This window comes from Vulpes vulpes, chromosome 2 (assembly GCF_048418805.1).
Source record: "Vulpes vulpes isolate BD-2025 chromosome 2, VulVul3, whole genome shotgun sequence".
Classification (NCBI taxonomy): Eukaryota; Metazoa; Chordata; class Mammalia; order Carnivora; family Canidae; genus Vulpes; species Vulpes vulpes.
Genome location: NC_132781.1, coordinates 160,968,532 through 160,988,694, shown reverse-complemented (window position 1 = coordinate 160,988,694; position 20,163 = coordinate 160,968,532). Strand labels below are relative to the sequence as shown.

Genomic DNA, 20,163 nt, shown 5'->3' with positions numbered 1-20,163 from the left:
TGGAGGGGGCTGGCTGGCCCACAGAGGCCCCGTCCTTTCAGGCACTCGGTGCCTCGGCCTTTGGTTCACAGCTTTGTTTGCGCATCACCTCAATATCAGAACGTTTTCATTACCCTAAAAAGAAGCTTCAGGCCCGTAGCCATCACCTCCATCCTCCCCGCCGCACCCCCGGCCCTCGGCAACCACTGATCTACTCTCTTCTAGGTTGGCCTATTCTGGATGCTTCATATGCTTGGAGTCACATGATACGTGGTGCTTGGTGACTGGCTCCTTTCACTTAGCAAAATGTCAGGATTCATCCACGTTGTGTCCTGTATTCATCATTTCCTTTTAAGGCCAACAGGCTACATTTATATACCCATTCGTCAGTTAATAGACATTTGTGCGTTTCTACTTTTTGGCTATTATGAAAAACGCTGCTATACACATTCAGGTATAGATTTTTGTGTAAATATATGTTCTCATTTCTCCTGAATATGTAGCTAGGAGAGTAATTGCCTGGACATAGGCTAAACATAGAGTTAGGGGACCGTTAGGGGATCCGTTAAAAATGGATCCTAGACCTAAGTGTAAGAGCTTCCCACCTCTTTGGTTACCCGAGAGTAATGCCAGATTGTTTTCCGAGGGAGCTGCATCATTTCACTCACGTTCCCGACTGCAGTGTACGAGGGTTCCAACTCCCCCACATCCTGACCGACACTTGTTATTACCTGCCTCCTAGTGGGTGTGGGTACGAAGTGGTATCTCATAGAGGTTTTGATTGGCATCTCCCTCATGGCTGATGAAATGGAGCATTTTTCTTTCTTTATTGTTTTTTAAAAGATTTTATGTTGGGGGTGGGGTGGGTCCTGGGTGGTGCAGTTGGTTGAGCATCCAACTCTTGGTTTCAGCTCAGGTCATGATCCCAGGGTCATGAGATTAAGCCCTGCATTGGGCTCCATGCTCAGGGTGGAGTCAGTTTAAGATTTTTTTCTGCTCCAGGGCACCTGGGTGCCTTGGGCTCGGGTCATAGACGCTCAACCACTGAGCCACCCAGGTGCCCCTCTTTATATATTCTAGATGTAAGTCCCTCATCAGGTATATAATTTGCAAAATTTTTCTCACATGATTTGCACTGTATTTTTACTTTTTTGTCGTTTGAAGCACAAAAGTTTTAAATTTTATTGAAGTCTTATCTATTTTGTCTTTTGTTACTTGGACTTTTAGTGTCATTTCTAGGAACCCATTAGATTCTTTTTTATTGGAACCTAAACCCAAGGTCATGAAGATTTAGGTCTGTGTTTTCTTTTAAAAATTGTGTAGTTTTGAGCAGCCCCAGTGGCGCAGCAGTTTGACGCCGCCTGCAGCCCAGGGTGTGATCCTGGAGACACTGGATCGAGTCCCACATCAGGCTCTCTGCATGGAGCCTGCTTCTCCCTCTGCCTGTGTCTCTGCCTCTGTGTGTGTGTGTGTGTCTCTATGAATAAATAAAAAATATTTAAAAAAAACAAATGGATTTTAAAAAAATGTGTAGTTTTAGCTCTTACACTTAGGTCTGGGATCCATTTTCAAATTCATTCTGTATATGGTGTGGGGTAGGGATCCAACTTCATTCTTCTGCATGTGGATATCTCCCCACCATATGCCAAAGAGATTATTGTTTCTCTACCAAATTGTTTTTGGCACACTTCTGGAAAGTCAACTGACTGTAAATGTAAGGGTTTATTTCTGGATTCTGAATTCTCTTCCATTGCTCTATTCATCCAGCCTTATTTCGGTGCTATGGTGTCTTGATTACTGTAGCTTTGTAGTAAGCATTGAAACCAGGAAGTGTGAGTTCTTCCCTTTTATTCTTTTTCAAGATTGTTTTGTTATTGAGTGCCCTTTTATAAGCGGTTTCCCCATCTGAGAAATGGGGGAGTTTCTCTTAGAAATGTCTATGATGGGGGCAGCCCCAGTGGCTCAGTGGTTTAGCGCTGCCTTTGGCCCAGGGCCTGATCCTGGAGACCCAGAATCGAGTCCCATGTCAGGCTCTCTGCCTCTCTGCGTGGAGCCTGCTCCTCCCTCTGCCTATGTCTCTGCCTCTGTGTGTGTGTGTCTCTCTCATGAATAAATAAAATTTAAAAATATATAAAAATAGAGAAATGTCTATGATGGAAGAAAAATACAGCAGACAAAGATGATAGGTAACCTATTACATATATATCAGGAGGCCACCAAAGACAGCTGTCCACATCAAAACCCCAACCTGGCCCTGGACCTACCAGAGAACAACTGGGTGAATCAGCAAGATTTGGCCTCCCTGCTCACCTCCTCATGCTTGGAATGGGCCTCGTGCTCTGTCTTAGCCTATACTCTGTGCCTGTTGGGTGGCATTGAATTCGCTTGGTAAAGAATGTAATTAACCCAGGAGTAGGCGATAGGTCCAACTATTCTCACAGCAGAGGTCTAGGGGTGCATTTCAGGAATGTCCCGCTATGAGGTGTGTGTTTGAGAGTAAGGCCAGGGAGTCTCTGACCTCCCCAACTCGAGGACAGTGCGGCTTCCCTGGGGCTTGTCACAGTGTCAGCGGCCTCTACTACACAATGGAGATATTATCTTCGCCCTGCCTACCTCACGGAGATTATTATGTCACTGTAACCTCTTCTGGAGAGCCTTCCCTGACTTCCCCAGGCTAAGCCGGATCTCTCTCCTCTCTTGGCACCCACAGAATTCCTCCATCATAGCACTTCCCGCTGTGCGTTGGAAATGACTATTTTCCTCTCTGTGTCCTCTGGGCTGTGAACTTGATGGGAGCTGGAGCTGGGCTGGCTTCACCCCTATGGCCCCAGCATCCCACACCCAGCATATATGAGACTGAACGGAATTGCAGGTGCTCTGTAAGGCCTGGCTGCCCCGGGCACAGAGTGAGGATTCCCTTCGAGGTTCGTGAGAGGAAGCCTTCCTACCTGTGGGAGCCACATGGTGGGGCCAAGTCACCATGTGCTGTCTTCACGCTGCTTGGCCTCCAGAATGGAAATGATGGAGCTTGGTGCTGATTGTGGACACCATGCCCAAAGTTCAGCTCTCGAGAGCTGGTCCTAGATGCTCTTCCAGCTGGAAGTTCTCTAAATCTAAATGAGTCCGGGTGCTTCACTCCTCGGATACCCGCTCTTCCCCTGTGAGGTTCAGCATGTATTGATGCAAGGAGTCAGAGCGTGAAAGAGAAAACGCGGTGGCCCATCCCCAAATTGCTCCTTGTTTTTGGGATGTAGCCAATTGAACACACACACATTTACTCATTCACTCACTGAGCATTTACACTGTGCCAAAACCTGTGTTGCTGAATACAGGGTCCACAGATGACAGGGACGAGGTCCCACATTCAAGAGGCTCACAGTCTGGTGGGAGAGCAGTCCTATAAACCGAATGGTGGGAGTGTGCGACAGCGGGGGGGGGGGGTGTCTTTGCCACTCCAGGACTTTAGGAAGATGAGAGGCAACATCAAAGAAGAAGGAAGAAGAAATCTCATTTTCTGGGGCATATCTCAATTTCTTCTTTGAGAGAATCAGGGTAATAAGCAAAGTTGAAATTAGAGGTTAAATCAATTCACATGAAGAGAAGTTAACGTCACACCCACCAGGACGGCTGTGGTCAAAGAAATGGAAAATAAGCATTGGTGAAGTGTGAAAAAATCGCAACCCTTGTTCATAGCCGTGGGGACGTAGAATGGGGCAGCCACTATGGAAAAGTTTGGTAGTTCCTCAAAAGGCTAAACATAAAATTACCACATGGCCCAGCAAATCCACTCCTAGATAGACCCTGGGGAGAATCGAAAATGGGGACTCAAACATAGCAGCATTATTATTCCCAGTAGCCAAAAGGTGGAAAGAACCCAAATGCCCATCAACAGATGAGTGGATAAACACCATGTGAAATATCCACATGATTGGAAGATCACTGAGCCGTCGGGAGGAATGAAAAACTCTGATCGATGCTATGACAGGGAGGAGCCTTGAAAACATAATAGTGAGATAAGCCAGATACAAGGGGCAGACACTGTGGCTCACTTATAGGAGGTAGCTGGAATAGGTAATTTCATAGAGACAAAAGCAGAATAGAGGTGGGGGGAGGCTTGGGGGAAGGGGGCCTTATCGCTTCATGGGTACAGAGTTCCTGTTGGGGACGATGAAAAAAGTTCTGGATGAATGAGAGAATGGTACAGGAGAAGAAGAGATTTTGGGAATTTGCCTGTGGTTGAACAGAATGCCTCTCCCGTGACATCCTGTGACAAATCCAAGTTAGGCCTGGGATTCTTTTTTCATGATTTATATTGGTAGACTTTGCTCTTTGTTGAGTCGAGGCCACACTGGGCCCCTGGACACGTGGTCTCGTGGAAGCTTCTAGAGTCAGGAGAAGGCTGGGGATCCCTGGGTGGCCCAGGGTGTGATCCTGGAGATCCAGGATCGAGTCCCACGTCGGGCTCCCTGCACGGAGCCTGCTTCTCCCTCTGCCTGTGTCTCTGCCTCTCTCCCTCTCTCTGTGTATCTGTCATGAATAAATAAATAAAATCATTAAAAAAAAAAAAAAGGGAAAAAAGAAAAAAATAGAGTCGGGAGAAGGAAGGACGTTCAGGTGGAGCCCAGGGTAGCAAAGGCTGGAGGAGACCGTGGCTTCAGGGCGAGCGCTGCAGGTGGATGCCCTGGGCCCCGGGCGCAGGCGTGCAGGGGACCCCAGGCCTCCGGGGTCCGGCCGCCGCGTGTCTTGCGCCGGAGCCGCCAGCAGGGGGCGCGCGGGAGGCCGGCCAGCCGAGGCCCGCTCGCCGCCGCTCTAGCCCGACGGGTCATAGAGTGGCGGCGCTTCCGGCCCGCGGGGGGAAGGGGCCGGAAGTCCGGCGGCCCCGGCGTCGAGATGGAGGAGGGCGAGTACGAGTCGGTGCTCTGCGTCAAGCCCGAGGTGCACGTCTACCGCATCCCGCCGCGGGCCACCAACCGTGGCTACAGGTGACCGTGGGAGGACGGCGGCGCCCGGCCCGACGCCAGAGCGGGGAGGGAGACCCGGACCCGCCGGCCTCGGGGGGACCGGCCGCAGGGGCGGCGAGCGGAGGGCCCGAGCCGGGAGGCGCCGCTGCCCGGGGCCGTTGACCCGCGAGGCCGGCGCAGGTGCCCGCGGAGGAGCCGGCGGAGGAGCCGGCGGGGGCGGGGCGGGGCGGGAGCGCCCTGGGGACGGAAGGCCGCGGCCTCGCACCGCGCGCTGCTGCTGTCCTGCCTGCCCTCAGTTACCAAGCGTTGGGGGAGAGAGAGGGGGGGGGGGTGCACCTGTTACAGACAGCGTGGTCTGTGGCTGTTCTGTGCCCCTGGGTCGGAGTGGGGATGGGGATGGGGATGGAGGGTGGGGATGGAGGGGGGATGGAGGGGGTATGGGGGTGACTGGGGATGATGGGGATGGGGGTGGCTGGGATGATGGGGATGGGGGTGGAAGGTGGGGATGGAGAGGGGATGGGGGTGGAGTGGTGGGGATGAGGGTGGAGGGTGAGGATGGAGGGGGGATGGGGATGGAGGGGGGTGGGGATGGGGACAGAAGGATGAGGATGGAGATGGAGGGATGAGGGAGTGGAGATGGAGGGGGGTGGGGATGGTGATGGAGGGATGAGGTGGTGGGGATGGAGGGATGAGGTGGTGGGGATGGAGGGTGGTGGGGATGGGGATGGAGGGGGGTCACTCTCCAAAGCCCCATTAGTCTCAGCCATTTGGAAATACAGGATTGACCCACACCGCAGGAAGGTGCAGCATCCGCCCATCTGGCCTCTTGTTACTTTCCAGGCGCGTTAACACAGACCCATAGCTGATTTTCTAGACAGACTATTTCAGTGAACACCTGTTACGCCCGTGGTGTGACTTAAGAGTAGTGTGGAGGCGACAAGAGAAACAGTTAACAAGGTGGAGCTGGGACACCAGACTGGGGATGGTCAGTCTACTGCGATGACCCCTGCCAGTGGGCTGGGTTTGGTGCCTCCTGGCCCCGCTCAGGGTGAGGTTCCCAAGTGTCCAGGCCGGCTGGTTTCCCACAGAGGAAGCACTTGACCCCCAGAGCTCCTCTTAGCTTGGATCTAAGGCTTGTGTTGCCCCAGTAAGAGGAACTGAAACCGAGTCTGCTGACTTGTGACTTGAGCGTCTGCCTTCGTGTGGCCTTGAAAACAGCCTGCGTCCACAGCCAGTGGTATCGCTCGCCGTCCTGACTTAGGCTTAGGGACTTCCAAGGAAAGCCTCTTGAAAACACCCAAGGTTCTTGCCAGTTGGGGGTTTTGCCAAACTGCTTCTTAGAAGTAAAATGTGAAGTTACTGCTTTAAAAGCCCCGAAAGAAGCTATTGTGATAAGTCCGTGGTTTCCTGGGGTTCTTTTGGCCTGGGGCACCTTTGAGGTTATATTTCTCAGACACCCATTTGTTTTTCTCACACGTATGGTTGCTGTCCTTTTCTCTTTTCTGCTAATGATTGCGCCCTCTCCACTTTTCCTCGAAGATCGTCTCTCTGGTCAATTGGTCGCTCTGGCCACTGCAGCCTGGCAGCGTCTTAAGCAGCAGGCCCAGGAGCTGCTGCTTTTACTGGGAGAAAACTGGAAGTCCTACTTTTGAGAAAAAGTATCTGTAGTCTAGAACTGGGGTCGGCAAACGGTGACCCACCCTGTTTTTGTGTGCCTCTCAAGCTAAGAATGGTTTTTATGTTTTTAAATAGTTGGGGAGCATTTTAAAAAAAGGACATTTCTTAATGTGAAAGTTATTTGAAATTCAGGTTTTTAGGGTCCAGCAAGTTGCACTGAAATAGTCACACTCAGTAGAAAACACTCAGTCAAAATATGTGAAGCACCAGCACATGCAGGTACTGTCAATGGCTGCCCTTACTCTACGACAACCGAGTGCGCAGTTGTGACCGAGGTTGGATGGCCCTTTTCAGAGAAAGTTTGCCAGTCTCTGGTCACGAGCAAGCAGCCCACTTGCCCTTCTCATTCCCATCCCCAGCGCTAGAGCGATGGAGCAGGAGCCTCTAGCAGAGGCTCAATGATTTTTGTCCCCTTAGGGCCGCGGAGTGGCAGCTGGACCAGCCATCATGGAGTGGCCGGCTGCGGATCACTGCAAAAGGGCAGGTGGCCTACATCAAGCTGGAGGACAGGACCTCAGGTAAAGGCAAGGGAGGCCCCTGTGGGGCTGAGATGCCAAACTCCTACTTTGTGAAGGGAGCGGCAGCAGCCCCGGCCAGTCCGTTTGGGTCATGGGAACTGATCCTGGAAATGAAAGGCCTGACTGTACCTCTAAGCTGCCTCTATTCCCCCCACCTTTAATTGTAGAAAGCTCTGTCTTCAGGTGTAAAAGGGAGTATTTCCTATCAAGCACCTGTCTTTGGTGGGGGGCGAGGGGGACGTGCTTAAGAAAATACTAGTTTTGGAATCCAGGGAGAGGAGACCTGCAGGTTGGTCCCAGATACAAAACCCCAGAGTTGCCTTGAAGATCAGCTGGGAGTGGGGGAGGGAGACTCACAACCCTCCGCTCTTGAGCTCTGCCTCTTAACGGGAATTCTGTTTATCAACTAAATGTAATTCTCCAGACTGACCACACCCATTAACTGAAGCTGCTGGAAGCTGCCCTGCTCAGCTCTTTCTTTGGTGAGAGGACAAGCCAAGCTGGGCTGTGTTGGGGTCAGCTGGCAGATGTCACCTTAGGGGAAATCTGTGTGGAAGTCATGTGCCACCAGGGCCTCTGGGTGAGCTGTGGAGAGCAGTGTGGCCTGGAAGAGCCCCCGCCCCCAGAGCAGGGATTGGACACAGCTCCTGCTGAGCTGGACATTATGCCATTCGGTCATTTATTTTTCTCTAACATGTAGAGATTTTCTTGGTTAGAGCACATCGTAGGCAAAACTGGCTGCCTCTTAGAACTGCATCTCTTGTGTCCAAGCTGTGAGACCTGGGGCAAGCCACATGACCTCTAGTGCCTCGGCCTCCTTTTGCAGTGGGGATCATATGAGTTCATACTTCACAAGATTGTTAGAAATACGAAGTGAGCCCACATTTATCCAGTTGCTTTGTGAACTGCAAGGTGACCCAAAGCATCGATCTGTTCTGCAGCATGGGGCTGGCTGGGTATTGGCTGCTATGATGAGGCCAGAGAACCCTGGCTGTGAGGTTTGCTGGGGTGTCCCAGGGGATCTCACATGGGATGGCAACACCTGTTTTCTGGAAGTGGACTTTAAGGGAATCACCTAGTTAGAACCGCAGCTGCCATGCAGGAGCCACCCCGGGATGCTTTCCACGCAGGGTCATCCCTGCTCAGTCTTGTTTGTCTCTCTGCACTCCTTGGCCAGGGCTTCTCAGCTTTAGTGCCAGTGGCATTTGGGCCAGGGGAATATTGTGGGCTGTCAAGTCAGATTTCAGATATGTAGCAACATTCCTGGCTCTATCTACCAGATGCCAGTAGCAGCCCCCCAAGTTGCAAAAACCAAAAATGTCTCCACACGTTGGCACATGTCCCCTGGGGGGAGAGGGAGCAAAATCGCCCCGGGTTGAGAATCACTGCTCTAGGCCAAAGGCATTCAAGTGAGTCCCAGAATCCCAGGGACCAAACAAGGGAGTGGGGCAGAAAAATTATCAAGAAGCGTTAGACTTGGGATGCCTAGGTGGCTCAGGGGTTGAGCATCTTCCTTTGGCTCAGGGCGTGATCACAGAGTTCTGGGTTCGAGTCCCACATCGGGTTCCCTGCAGGGAGCTTGCTTCTCTGTGTCTCATGAATAAATAAATAAAATCTTTAAAAAAAAAAAAAAGAGGCTATAGACTGTAGGGCCACTGATTCGGATTCAGTTCAGCCTTGATTGCACAATCACTTGTGAACCACAGCATTGAGTAGAGAAGCCTTGATCGAGTACTAAAAGCATGAAGAGAGGTCAGCACCTGCTGAAGTGATGCAAGTCTAGAACGCCCCCAAGGGTGTGTGCTGTCCTGGGGATAGAGAGCTGGAGTGGCAAGGGGTGTGTTTGCCAGGGACTCCTTTTAAAACCACTGGCCCTCTTGCCCTGTCTCAGCTACTTCAGATTCTTCTGTGGGTGCACCTGGGTTCCCCTACAGTCCTGTCTCAGGTACCTGGACCAGGGCCTGCCTGCTCCGGGGCTCTCGGGTGTAGGCAGGTAGGTGCTACCGCAGTGCTCCCGGGGGAATGGAGTTCCAGCATTGCTAGAGCTTTGGATTGTAAGAGAAGCCAGAAATCTGGATTATTTTCCGTGTAATTTGATTTTGAAAAGTTTGGCAATTAAGAATATTAAAAGTGGACTATATCTGTCTTCTAGGCCACCCCCTGACTTGAACCTTTCTTAGGTTGTAGGTCTGTCCATCAGAATGGATTTGATTTGAACCCCAGAGTAAGGTTTGACTGTCTGCCTTTCAGGAAAAAGGCCCCAGTGGTATGATAGAAAATTCAGCTGGAAGGGGGCTCAAGGCTCACCCTAACTTGTGCTTCCAGGGGAGCTCTTTGCTCAGGCCCCGGTGGACCAGTTTCCTGGCACAGCTGTGGAGAGCGTGACCGATTCCAGCAGATACTTTGTTATCCGCATCGAAGATGGAAATGGTGCGTGCAGGGCGTGGTGGTTCTCCCCGGTGAGAAGGGTTTCCTCTGGCAAGTGGGATTAATCATGTGTTGTCCCCCAGGACGCCGGGCATTTATTGGAATTGGCTTTGGGGACCGAGGCGATGCCTTTGACTTCAACGTTGCGTTGCAGGACCATTTCAAGTGAGTGGTTCTAGGATACATGCTCAGGCCTCCTCCCTTCTTTCCAGGGACAGAATGGTTTCCCAGCCTAGGATACCCAGTGGCTGCTTGGGATTCGTCTGCTAGCAGCCTCAGGGAACCTCACTGCTCCTTTGGGGCCGGCTGCCTTCTCTACCTTCAAGTCCTCTCTGCCCCGGACCCATCTCACTGGTCAGCTGGCCCAACCTCTGAGGTGCCATACCTCTTCCCTTACCAGGCACTGGAGGAGCCAGAGTTCGTGGGAGGCACATGTGGCCTTCCTGAACCTGTTCCTCTGTGATGCAATAAGTGGTGCTGCTCCTGCCATCCGGATGTCCTGGGAGTCCTTTCTAAAGCTAAGGGGCAGGGCAGGAGAGACTGCCCCCTTGCCACCTGTAGGCCTCCCTTTCTGGCTGCTGGCAAGTTGGAGAGTGTGCAGCCTCTCACGTGGACACCTCTGGCTCTTTCCTGGCCTGGTATCCCTGCCCAGGTGGCTCCTGGATGGATATTGTTTGGAGGGTGGGGGCAACCTTTGTGTTGCCCTCTACTTTCTGGACATCTGTCTTGTCTCACCATCTACTTTATGAGTCCTTGGGTGGGGGATGTGGATACATTGTCTTGGTCCTCATGCCGGGTGCTGGGGAGGAGAGGGCCAGGTTCTCATATTTCCTGAAGACCAGTGTCAGGACCTTCTTTTACATAAATGAGCTCACTGAATTTTCATAGCGGTCTTTAAGACATACAAGATTGCCATCCCATTTTGTTGATGAGGAAACTGATGTGCATGCAGCTAGTTAGTGTCAGAGTCAGGATTTGTTTTTGTTTTTAAAGATTTTATTTATTAATGAGAGACACAGAGAGAGAGAGAGAGAGAGAGAGGCAGAGACACAGGCAGAGGGAGAAGCAGGCTCCATGCAGGGAGCCTGATGCAGGACTCAATCCCGGGACTCCAGGATCACGCCCTAGGCCAAAGACAGGCGCTAAACCACTGAGCCACCCAGGTATCCCCACAAAGTCAGGATTTGAATTCAGGCCCACTACTCAAGCCCCCTGCGTGGGCTCTTTCTGCCACGTAAATGCTTTGTCTTGGACCGATGGCAGGTAGGGGTGGAGTGAGGGAGGTGAATGCAGGGCACCTGGCCTCATCCTCACCTTTTTCTTCCTGTCCTCTCAGGTGGGTGAAACAGCAGTGTGAATTTGCAAAACAAGCCCAGAACCCAGACCAGGGCCCCAAGTTGGACCTAGGCTTCAAAGAGGGCCAGACTATCAAGCTCAACATCGCGGTGAGTCCCATACTCACTTGTCTTTGCCAGCCAGTACCCAAGCCTGGCCCAGAGCTCACCCCTCTTTCCCACAGTTCAGTTCCATCAGTTGAACATATGTTTGTGGAGCAGCTGCCTTGTGCCAGGTCCCGTGCTGGCGGTGAATGAGAGAGGTCTGCTCTCTTGGAGCTCAGAGTTAAACAGAGATGGATGAGACGAGATGTGACCACAACTTGGCAGGGGAGGGGATGCGCTCGATGCTGGGAGCTCCTAAAGGAGGGGCATGCAGCCCGCAGGGGAAGCAAGGAGGGGTTCCTGGAAGAAGTGACCTGTAAGGAAGTTGGAAAGGGGGTGGTCAAGCAGAGGGAACAGCATGTGCAAAGCCTCTCTGAGTTGAAAAGGAGCATTATTCACTTGTTGCCGGAGCTGGCGTTTTTGACCAGGCTGTTAGAATGGGGATCAGCTGCCCCATGGCTTGGCATCTCGAGGAAGGAAGATTTGGGAGAGCTCTGGGCCAGAAGGTATTGAGATGGGTGCTGGGAGTCATGGGCAGCTTTTGCTGCTGCTGGTGGTGTCCTGACACCCCGTGTCTTCATCCTGAGTTGCCCTGCATCTGGGTTTCCCATTGTTAGTTCCTGTTGAGAATGGGAAAAGGTAGGGCTGGGCCGGTGGCCAGAACTTGGTCCTCACCTGGCTACAGGGAATGGGGTTGGAGGTGATTTTGGGGAACCAAGACCAAATGGAAATGTTTTTGGAAGAAACTGTGTAACCTTAAAATAATGCTCTTCTTCTTTACTTAACTCTTTATTTACTATCTCTCTCTCCTCTTTTCTGCTTCACGCTGGTGATTTGGGACCCTTGACGTTGGCCAACTGGCCCTTAAGAGAAAATACAGGTCATGTCCACTGGACTGGTTGGGATATGATTCCTCTCTTGCTGGGAGGAAACTAACATTTAATGAGCATCAGCTGTGTGCCAGGTAGTGTGTTTTTAGGCACTTCTATAAATTCTATGAATTTTTAGGCACTTCTATGAACATTCTCCCACTTTATAGGAAATTGAGCCTTGGAGAGTTTAAGGGACTTGCCCAGGTTGTAGAGCTGGAAATAACCAGCACAGCTGGACTCACTGAGGGTTTTGAGATTTCTGACTTGAGGACTCTGGCTTTAACATTGGATTAAGCTACTGCTCCTTACAAGGTGGAAACTGCGTCTTCATCTTTATAACTTGCACTGGTTTCCCATTGAGGCTCAGGTTTTTGTTTTGTTTTTAATGTTTTATGGAAGTACAATATACGTACAGAAAAGTACACACAGTATAAATGTAGAAATCTGTGGATTTTTGAAAACCAAATGTACCCATGCAAACTAGTCCCCATATCAAGAGGCATTGATTATCACCATTCTGGTTCTGTCCATAGGACAGAGTAACCACGGTCCTGAGGTTGAATGCCCTAGATTTGGTTTTTCAATTTTTATGAATGGATCCTGCCAGTTTGTACTCTACTGTGTGTGGCTGCTTTACCCGGTGTAGCATTTGTGAGAGCCCCTGATTTGTTGCATCTAGTTTGTCCATTGTCACTGCGGTGGCATATTTCATTATGAGAATATGTCCGTGTTAGTTTTTTTTCTTTTAATATTTATTTGAGGGCAGGGGAGGGGTAGAGGCAGAGGGAGAATCCTTAAGGAGACTCCACACTGAGCGTGGAGACCGTCTCAGGGCTAGAGCCCACAACCTGAACTGAATCCAAGAGTCAGACGCTTAACCAGCTGAGCCACCCAGGCTTGTTGTCGTCCCCCCGTGTTATTGTTTAAGCAACGATGGACATTGGGGTAATTGCCAGGTTGGAGCTATGACAAATGGTGCGGCTGTGAATCTCCCAAGTGCATGTCTTTTCATGCACGTGTTCAGCTCTAGATTCTTCCAGAGTTTTTCCAAGTAGTTTTCCCTGTTTACACTCCCACCAGCAGCGCATGAGTGAGTGTGCTGGTTGTTCTACTTCCTTGTCAGTACTTGATGATCTAGCTTGTAGCCATTCTAGTGGGTGTGTAATGGTATAGCACTAGTTTTCATTTGTGGTTCAATTTGTATCTTCCTGATGATTAATGAACCCAGGGCTGAGTTTTCAAATTAGATATATTTGGGTAGCTCTAGAATTGTGAAGTATTGAACACAGCTCACCACAGAGAGGGTGCTGGATAGCTCTTGACCAGATGGTTATATAGATATTTGGGGCTTGGCCCTCTTTGTGGGGCTTTCCGATTAGCATGGGGGCCCCAGCAGAACTGACTGGTTTGCATTCCTTTTCTCTTTTCAGAACATGAAGAAGAAGGAAGGAGCAGCTGGGACTCCCCGAGCACGGCCTGCAAGCACAGGAGGACTGAGCCTGCTTCCCCCACCCCCAGGGGGGAAAACCTCCACCCTGATCCCTCCCCCTGGGGAGCAGTTGTCTGGGGGTGCCCCCGTCGTCCAGACAGCAGTTGCTCCCAGTTCAGGTCAGTGCTCAGGAGTGACTATACTTGCTGCTAACCCCACAGTGGTGGGTTCTTCTCCCTGCTGGCAGCTGGTGCCCCATGGTGGTCCCTCCTTCATTCACACTATCTATCACTTGTCACCTGTATGTGATCCTGCCCAGACTGGGTCAGGGGTTTCTCTGTGTCCTGATACCTGCCACTTACCCCTTCAGTGCCTCTGTCTACTCCTGATGGGCAGGGGCTGCGGCTTTTTTGTTGTGACACTGATTTGCTGTGAAATCATCAGCACATGAGTTTTTGGTTCTCAGAGGCTGCTCAGTGTTGGTTGAGAGGGTGGGTGATAGAGACACGGTCTGCTCAGATCCTGGGCACAAAGACCAAATGTATGGGTCCATATACTTCCAGCCAATATGTTGTGGGGAGGCTCCATGGAAAAGGTGGCATTGAGGTGGGTCTAGAAGGAAGGAGACTGGGGCAGGAGGTGTTTGGTGTTCCAGACAGAAGATTTCGAATAAGGCTCAGATTTTTAAATACCTGGTGTGTGTAGAGAAATGGATGTAGCATAAGTATGCTAAGTTAGGTAGTGGGAAATAAAATGGGGAATTTAGGTTGGAGCAAGTTTCCTAGCGAGGTGCTGGGGAGCTGAGAGGCCACTCCCCCAGCACACTATGCTGGGTGCTTGTTCTGAGGTGTAAGAAACGGCTTTTGGAGACCCTGGGATTCCAGAAGCTCAGTGCCCAGTACCAGCTACTGATAGTGCTGGGGAGCTAGCCCATTCCCTTGGCTTCCCTAGGCTGGGGGCTTGTTGCCACCCCAGTTTCCCCACACCGGTCTCACCAGTTTCTGGGGGTGTGTGTCAGGATCTAGGCAGGAAGCCTGCTTTCTTTCTCTTTTATGGGTGTGGACATTGGCTTCCCCATCTGGAGGTCAGGCTTCCAACCTCAGCCCTGTGGGGAATTCCCGCTCAGGAGTGGGCAGGAGTAGGAGTCAGCAAGCCCACACCCCGGCACCAGGAACTGCTCTGAGCATTGCTTCTCAGAGTGAGGTAACAGGCCCGCCTACCTTGACATCACCAGGGACATGGACAGGAATCTGCGTTCTTAATGTTATTTGTAAGCTCACCAAGGTCTGCGAGCCACTATTTCAGGCCATCCCTCAGTTGCTGGTGCATGTTTAACAGCTAATACAGAGTATCTGTTATGTGCCAGGCAGTGTTTTAGGCCCTGGGAAACCTGCAAGTACAGCACAAGTTCTCTCAAGGGCTTGTGGTCTTTTTTTTTTTTTTTTTTTTTTAATGATTTCATTTCTTTATTTTGAGAGATCAGGCATGGGCAGGGGCAGTGGGAGACTCTCAAAGAGACTCCACCTGGAGGGGAGAGCCTGATGTGGGGCTGGATCTCAGAACCCTGAGAACCCTGAGATCTTGACCTGAGCCTATGGACTGACACCTGACTGAGCCCCCCCCCCCAGGCTCCACTGAAGGGCTTACATTTTAATGTACAAAACAAGCAATTAGTGTTTCGGGGTCAAATAAGGAGCCACAAAGAGCACCATTCATTGAGCGCTTCGTATGCTTTCAAACCGGACTGGGTGAGTTCTGGTTGTAGCTTATCGGTTGTGTGGTAGGCAGAAGAGAGCCTGCTTCGCTGTGGCTCAGTGTTCTCATCTGTAGGATGGGGGCAGTCATGGTACCTACAGTGTGGATTTCTGGTGAGGATCAAATGAGCTCATCCGTGAGTAACACTCACGGTACCTAAAGCACTAAGTGTTTGTCAGGTGTCGTAACACTGATGTGGCCATTCCCACCGGCACGTGCATTCCACTGTTAACTCCTATAGCATAAACCGGTTCTGTGAAGTCACTGTCATCCTCCCCTTTTGGGAGATAAGGAAACAAGACTTGAGGGGAGTGCATGAAGTCATGTAATTGGTCCTGGCCTGTCCTCCCCCAGGGACTGTGAGCGCGTCTGAATGAGACAGTGATAAGCACTTGGTAACTGTAAAACTAAATATTTGAGGGCCTTGATGTTATCTGGTCTCCCAGCCCAGAGCAGATTAGAAGTAGCAAATTGGTGGAAGGGCCGAGGGCACAGGGCCTTTCCCAGGGATGCGGCACTGGGGGAGGTAGGTGCCAGAGGAGCACAGAAGCAGGCACTGCAGTCCCAGTGTGCCCCACCTCCACCCTATGAAGAGATTCTCCCCAAACCCTTACCAGCTTGGGTCCCATCACCTGGCACAGGTCTGAAGCATAACTTTTTCATTCAGTTGATCCAGACACTGGATTGAGTGAGGGCTTTATGTGAAGATGACCTTGTATCGTTGGTGGGCATTCTCCATTCAAGGAGCCAGGGCAGGAGATAGTAAATTTTAAGCAGACTGCCAACGTGAGCAGTTGACTACAAGGCCAGCTTCGGGTATGAGTGACAAATGATGTGGGACTCATCCTTACTGGCACTCTCCCCTCCCCTTTTCTCCAGGAGCCCTCAAGGGCTCGTGAGCAGATGGCAGAAATGTGGCCGCTCACTGGGGTTTTTTGTCCCGGAGCTGGTCTCTGTTTCTCTCAGCCACCTGGAATCATGAGACTGATTTCAGAGATCACCAGAAAGAGAGATCTCTGACTCCCGTGTCTCCTTTTCTTCTCTCTCTGACCGTCGGATTTGGGGACATCAGTAGGAGGTGCCACCACGTCCTGGCCACAACCCAAGCCTGCCACTACTGCCACCACCGACATCTGGGGAGACTTTACCAAATCTGCAGGGTGAGGAGGGTCACATTTTTGTGGTGGGACTGGGGCCAGGGCGGTTTCCCTAGAAACATGGGATTGCTCCAGATGCTTTTATCCTGGTGTCTGGAGCCACAGCTCTGACTTGGATATTTTCAGGCCAGCCAGCGACAGAGCCCCACAGTGCCTGCTTGGGGTGCCATACTTCTCTCCGGGAAGGCTTTTTGCGATCTCTACTGCTAGGTGACCTGGGGTACACTGTCAGTCTTCCTGGTCTTCCAGCCACCTTTGGCTTGTCCCCAGTAGCAGCTCCCCCTTCTTCTCTACCCCACACTCCCTTACTCCTGCCCCAGCTATCTCAGAATACCTGGCTGAGAGCTAATCTTGGTTCTAGCCTTAGTCCAGCCTCATGGTCTCTTGTCTTCTCTGCCTCAATAAAATTTCAAGCCTTTCCTTGGAATTGAGGTGAAGAGATGCTAGAAACTTACTGCACCATTGTTTACAGGGATAGACTGTAGGACAGGACTCAGCACGTGTTTTCTGTAGAGGACCAGCTAGCAGATCATTTAGACTCTAAAGACCTTATGGTCTCTACTCTGTTTTTGTAGCTCAAAAGCAGCCTCAGGTTGTATGTAAGTGGATGGGCATGGATATGTGCCAAAAAAAGTTAATTTACAGAAACAGAGGACTAGGTTTGGTTCCTGGGCTGTAGTTTGCTGACCCCTGCTCTAGAACATTCAGAGACTGACTTCTTGGAACTCTTACTGCCCAGAGAGAAGCCACGTTTTATCGACTTAGTATTTTCAAGCATCTGAAGTCTCCCTCCTCTCCCTTTTTTTCCTTTTGTAGGTCGACTTCCAGTCAGACTCAACCAGGCACAGGCTGGGTCCAGTTCTGATCTGAGCATACCCTTCTTTTTCCTCATAACAATTTCTGGAAAGGAGCCGCCTCACCTGGGCCAAAGGAAGGAGGACGAAGCACTCCCTGGCCAGCTTCTGTTTGGAGCGTGACTGTCTCTCCTCACCTGACTTTCTTGAAAGATTGACATGTTAGGCAGTAAATTGGCACCATGTCAGTGTTTCTTGGGATTCAACTGTACAGCCAGAACACAGGAGGAGAAAAGCTCCAGTATCCCTGTCCCTGTCTCTCTTGACATGAGAGACTCTGAGACTGCTGCTTCCATCACTGCGATCCATATTAAACAGAAGCCCCCCAAAGCCAAAGAAGGGGTTGAGTGTGTTGCCTGGCCTCAGCTGGGCCCTTCTCAGTGGTTACAGGTGTCCCATGATCACTGTCCAGAAGGAAGGCTTTCTGCACTCTCACTGGCTGTAGCCGCTTCCTTCAAGGTGCCTTCAGCGGGGGGATTCCTTCCTGATTTCTGTCAGGTTTATAGGCTGCAGCTCGAACAGATAATCAGGAGGGAAATCAAGAGTATTAACTAGCTTTTTAAAAAATTTTAATATTTGCTTTGCTAACGTGCTGATCTGCACTAACTCGCCTTTGCAAAAGGGCCTGCTCCTGTAAAATGTCCAGCAGGGGCCTCTGAAAGCATTCCGCACCGTCTGCCGCAGGAACTGCTCTGAGCTTCAGAAAGCGGCGTCCAAGTGGCCTGGTTGCTGGGTCTTGTGGGCCAGGTGGGCAATGCAGAGCTGAGGCAGGCTCTGGGAGCCAGGTGGAAGAGTGTTTGAGCAGGAAAGTCGGAGGAACTGTTCTCATGGAGGTGGGGGGTTTGGCTTTTCTGTCTGTTGACAGCTGTCTGGGCTCAGGGGCTGACCCCAGGGGACTCAGGTTTTCTCCGTGGTGGTTTCTGAAGTGCCTTGTCTGCAGACAACCTCTTACTTTCTTTTCTCCTTCAGAGACTGTACATGACAGAAGGAGTTCTGAGTGAACTGGAAGCCTAGGGTTGCCTGTATTACTGGTTTATGAGAAATAATTTTATCTGAGCACACCTCTAAATTTGCTTTTATCAACATACCTTACCTCTGAATTGAAAGATCTATTTTTCGAAGGGTCAAGACAATGAACTGAAAAAAGTGTTGGCCTTTTTTGTGGGACCAGATTCCGAAGATGATAAAATAAATGTTTTTACTTCTGTCAATGTATGTCAAAGATGAACATGTTTTTGGCAGCATGGGCACTAAACCATCCAGGGTGCCACGGCTAGACACTCAGCCACGTCTTACACTGATCGTGTGTCCAGATTTAAAGTCTGGTGCCAGGGTGTCAGATTAGCCAAAATAAGAGAATCGGGTCTTACTGCCCTAAGGCAACCAGTAACTTCTCTGCTGTGCATCTAGAAGAGCACAGTCTTTTTGTCATTCTGGGACATTCTGGCTTGTAATGTGGGAGAGGGCCCCTACGCCTCCCCACAAGACCTCACTGTGGAAGCATTCCCCTAAATAGTAAGGGTGTACAGGCACGCAGAAAGCGAAAACCAAAGGCCACAGCTCTTCTGTGCCCGAGGCTTTGGTAAGAAAGCTGTGGTTGTTAGTTATGGAAATGGCCACTCTGCTAATAAACCGTATAAGGGGGGGAACGTAGAAAATTAGAATGGAGAATTCTCTGCCCTTTGAATAAGAGTAAGGAATTTGCATCAAAGAGGTCTCAGGAGTATTAAACTTTTTGTCTGTTGCCCATTACCTCCCATCTTTTTTCCTAAATGCTTGCAGGCTAGAACGGAGGAAACTTACCTTGAAGGAACCCTTGAGTAGACGTACCTCCCCTTGGAGGTGGGCTCTTGGGTTCTGGAGATGGACCTGGGCTTTGGATCTAGGCTCTCTCCTGGTTAGGTTTGTGACCACGGGCTCCTTCCTTAACCCAAGTGTCACTCACAGGGGGCATAGATGTGCTAGCAGGTGCCCATCCCATAGTTTGGCCTTAATTACCTCTAGAATCAGGTAACTTACCTGGAACCATTACTCATAATGGGGATGGTGAGGCAGCCATCAAGGATCTAACCTGAAAAACACCTTGGCAGATCTGTGAGGGGTGGGAGTGGGGTAAGACACAGTTTGATCCTTATCATCACCAACTGGAAATCCTGGCTGAAAAAAAACCTGCTATGGGATCAGGGTCCCCCAGAAAATCCCCAATACCAAATCAGGCTTCTCAATTAGACACCTGATGGAGCTTCCAAATTGCTGGGGTGCAGTTGGGAAAGTGTGAGGCTCGGCCTGAGCTCTATAGAACGGGGAGTCGAAGATGAAGGTGGCCTCCCACAACTGCCACCACTGGGTGTGCACATCTGCCATCTCCTTCCAATGTCGGTTAGACCGGTGACTTCTAAGCAACGCAGTAAGGCAAAGGTGACACGACGATGTTGCTTCCGTGATTATGTTACAGAACATCACTTCTGTCCCTCTGAGATCCTCTCACTGGCTTTAGCGAAGCAAGCTGCCGTGTGTGTGCTGCCCTGGTCGGAGGGTCAAAGAGCCAGGGAATGGAGGGCAGCTGCAGGCTGATGGTCAACGGGGGACCAAAGCTCCTAGTCCCGGCAGTCAGCCAGGAAGGGAGCACTGCCCAAACCACGTGAGCTTGGAAGCTGGTCGGTCGTTCAGATGAGCCGCAGCCCTGGCCAAGCCTTGACTGCAGCTGTGCAGAGGCCCAGACTCCCAACTCAGCAACAGCCAGGGAATGTCTTCAGCTGCAGGTCTGTGGTAATCCTGTTACACAGTCATAGATGACTAAGGCAAGAGGTGAGCAAAGTGTGTTTGAAGTCGGAGTCTCGGAGAAAAGCATCTGGACAGATGTGTGGTTTTGGTGTGTGTCTGGGGTCACTTCACATGCTCTCTTTGTCCCTTCCTTCCCCTTCATGTTGATGGCAGCTGTCGCTCAGTGATGCTTACTCTGCGCTGGGCGCTGTTCCATGCGCTTGGCATCAAGCTCCATTCACCAGCACGGCAGCCCCGCAAGGTAGGTGCTCATCCGTTTTACGAATCATGAGACCAAAGCAGTGAGATTAGGTTAGTTTGCCCAGAGTCAC

At 50.9% G+C, this 20,163-nt stretch overlaps 1 protein-coding gene across 3 annotated transcripts; it reads left to right on the top strand.

Annotated features, from left to right (window-relative positions):
• The first annotated feature begins 4,774 nt into the window (after nucleotides 1–4,774).
• On the top strand, nucleotides 4,775–18,279 carry NECAP2 (NECAP endocytosis associated 2). 3 transcript variants are annotated; one of them, XM_026012002.2, is made up of 8 exons: nucleotides 4,775–4,961; nucleotides 7,035–7,135; nucleotides 9,461–9,565; nucleotides 9,646–9,727; nucleotides 10,899–11,007; nucleotides 13,304–13,481; nucleotides 16,133–16,217; nucleotides 17,031–18,279. In XM_026012002.2, exons 1-8 carry the CDS (start codon nucleotides 4,870–4,872, stop codon nucleotides 17,077–17,079), a joined length of 801 nt encoding a protein of 266 aa, XP_025867787.1. In that variant the 5' UTR covers nucleotides 4,775–4,869; the 3' UTR covers nucleotides 17,080–18,279. The 3 variants fall into 3 exon arrangements, with proteins under 3 accessions (XP_025867787.1, XP_025867786.1, XP_025867785.1); XM_026012001.2 differs by having other exon boundaries at nucleotides 4,810–4,961; nucleotides 16,130–16,217; XM_026012000.2 differs by lacking the exon at nucleotides 16,133–16,217 and having other exon boundaries at nucleotides 4,812–4,961.
• The last annotated feature ends 1,884 nt before the right edge of the window (nucleotides 18,280–20,163 follow it).

Bases quoted from the DNA above. Each gene is read 5' to 3' on its own strand.
- NECAP2 (XM_026012000.2), top strand. From the start codon at position 4,870: ATGGAGGAGGGCGAGTACGAGTCGGTGCTCTGCGTCAAGCCCGAGGTG. The intron at 7,136-9,460 runs GTAAAGGCAAGG...TTGTGCTTCCAG, and splicing joins GCTGGAGGACAGGACCTCAG to GGGAGCTCTTTGCTCAGGCC. The intron at 11,008-13,303 runs GTGAGTCCCATA...TTCTCTTTTCAG, and splicing joins CTATCAAGCTCAACATCGCG to AACATGAAGAAGAAGGAAGG.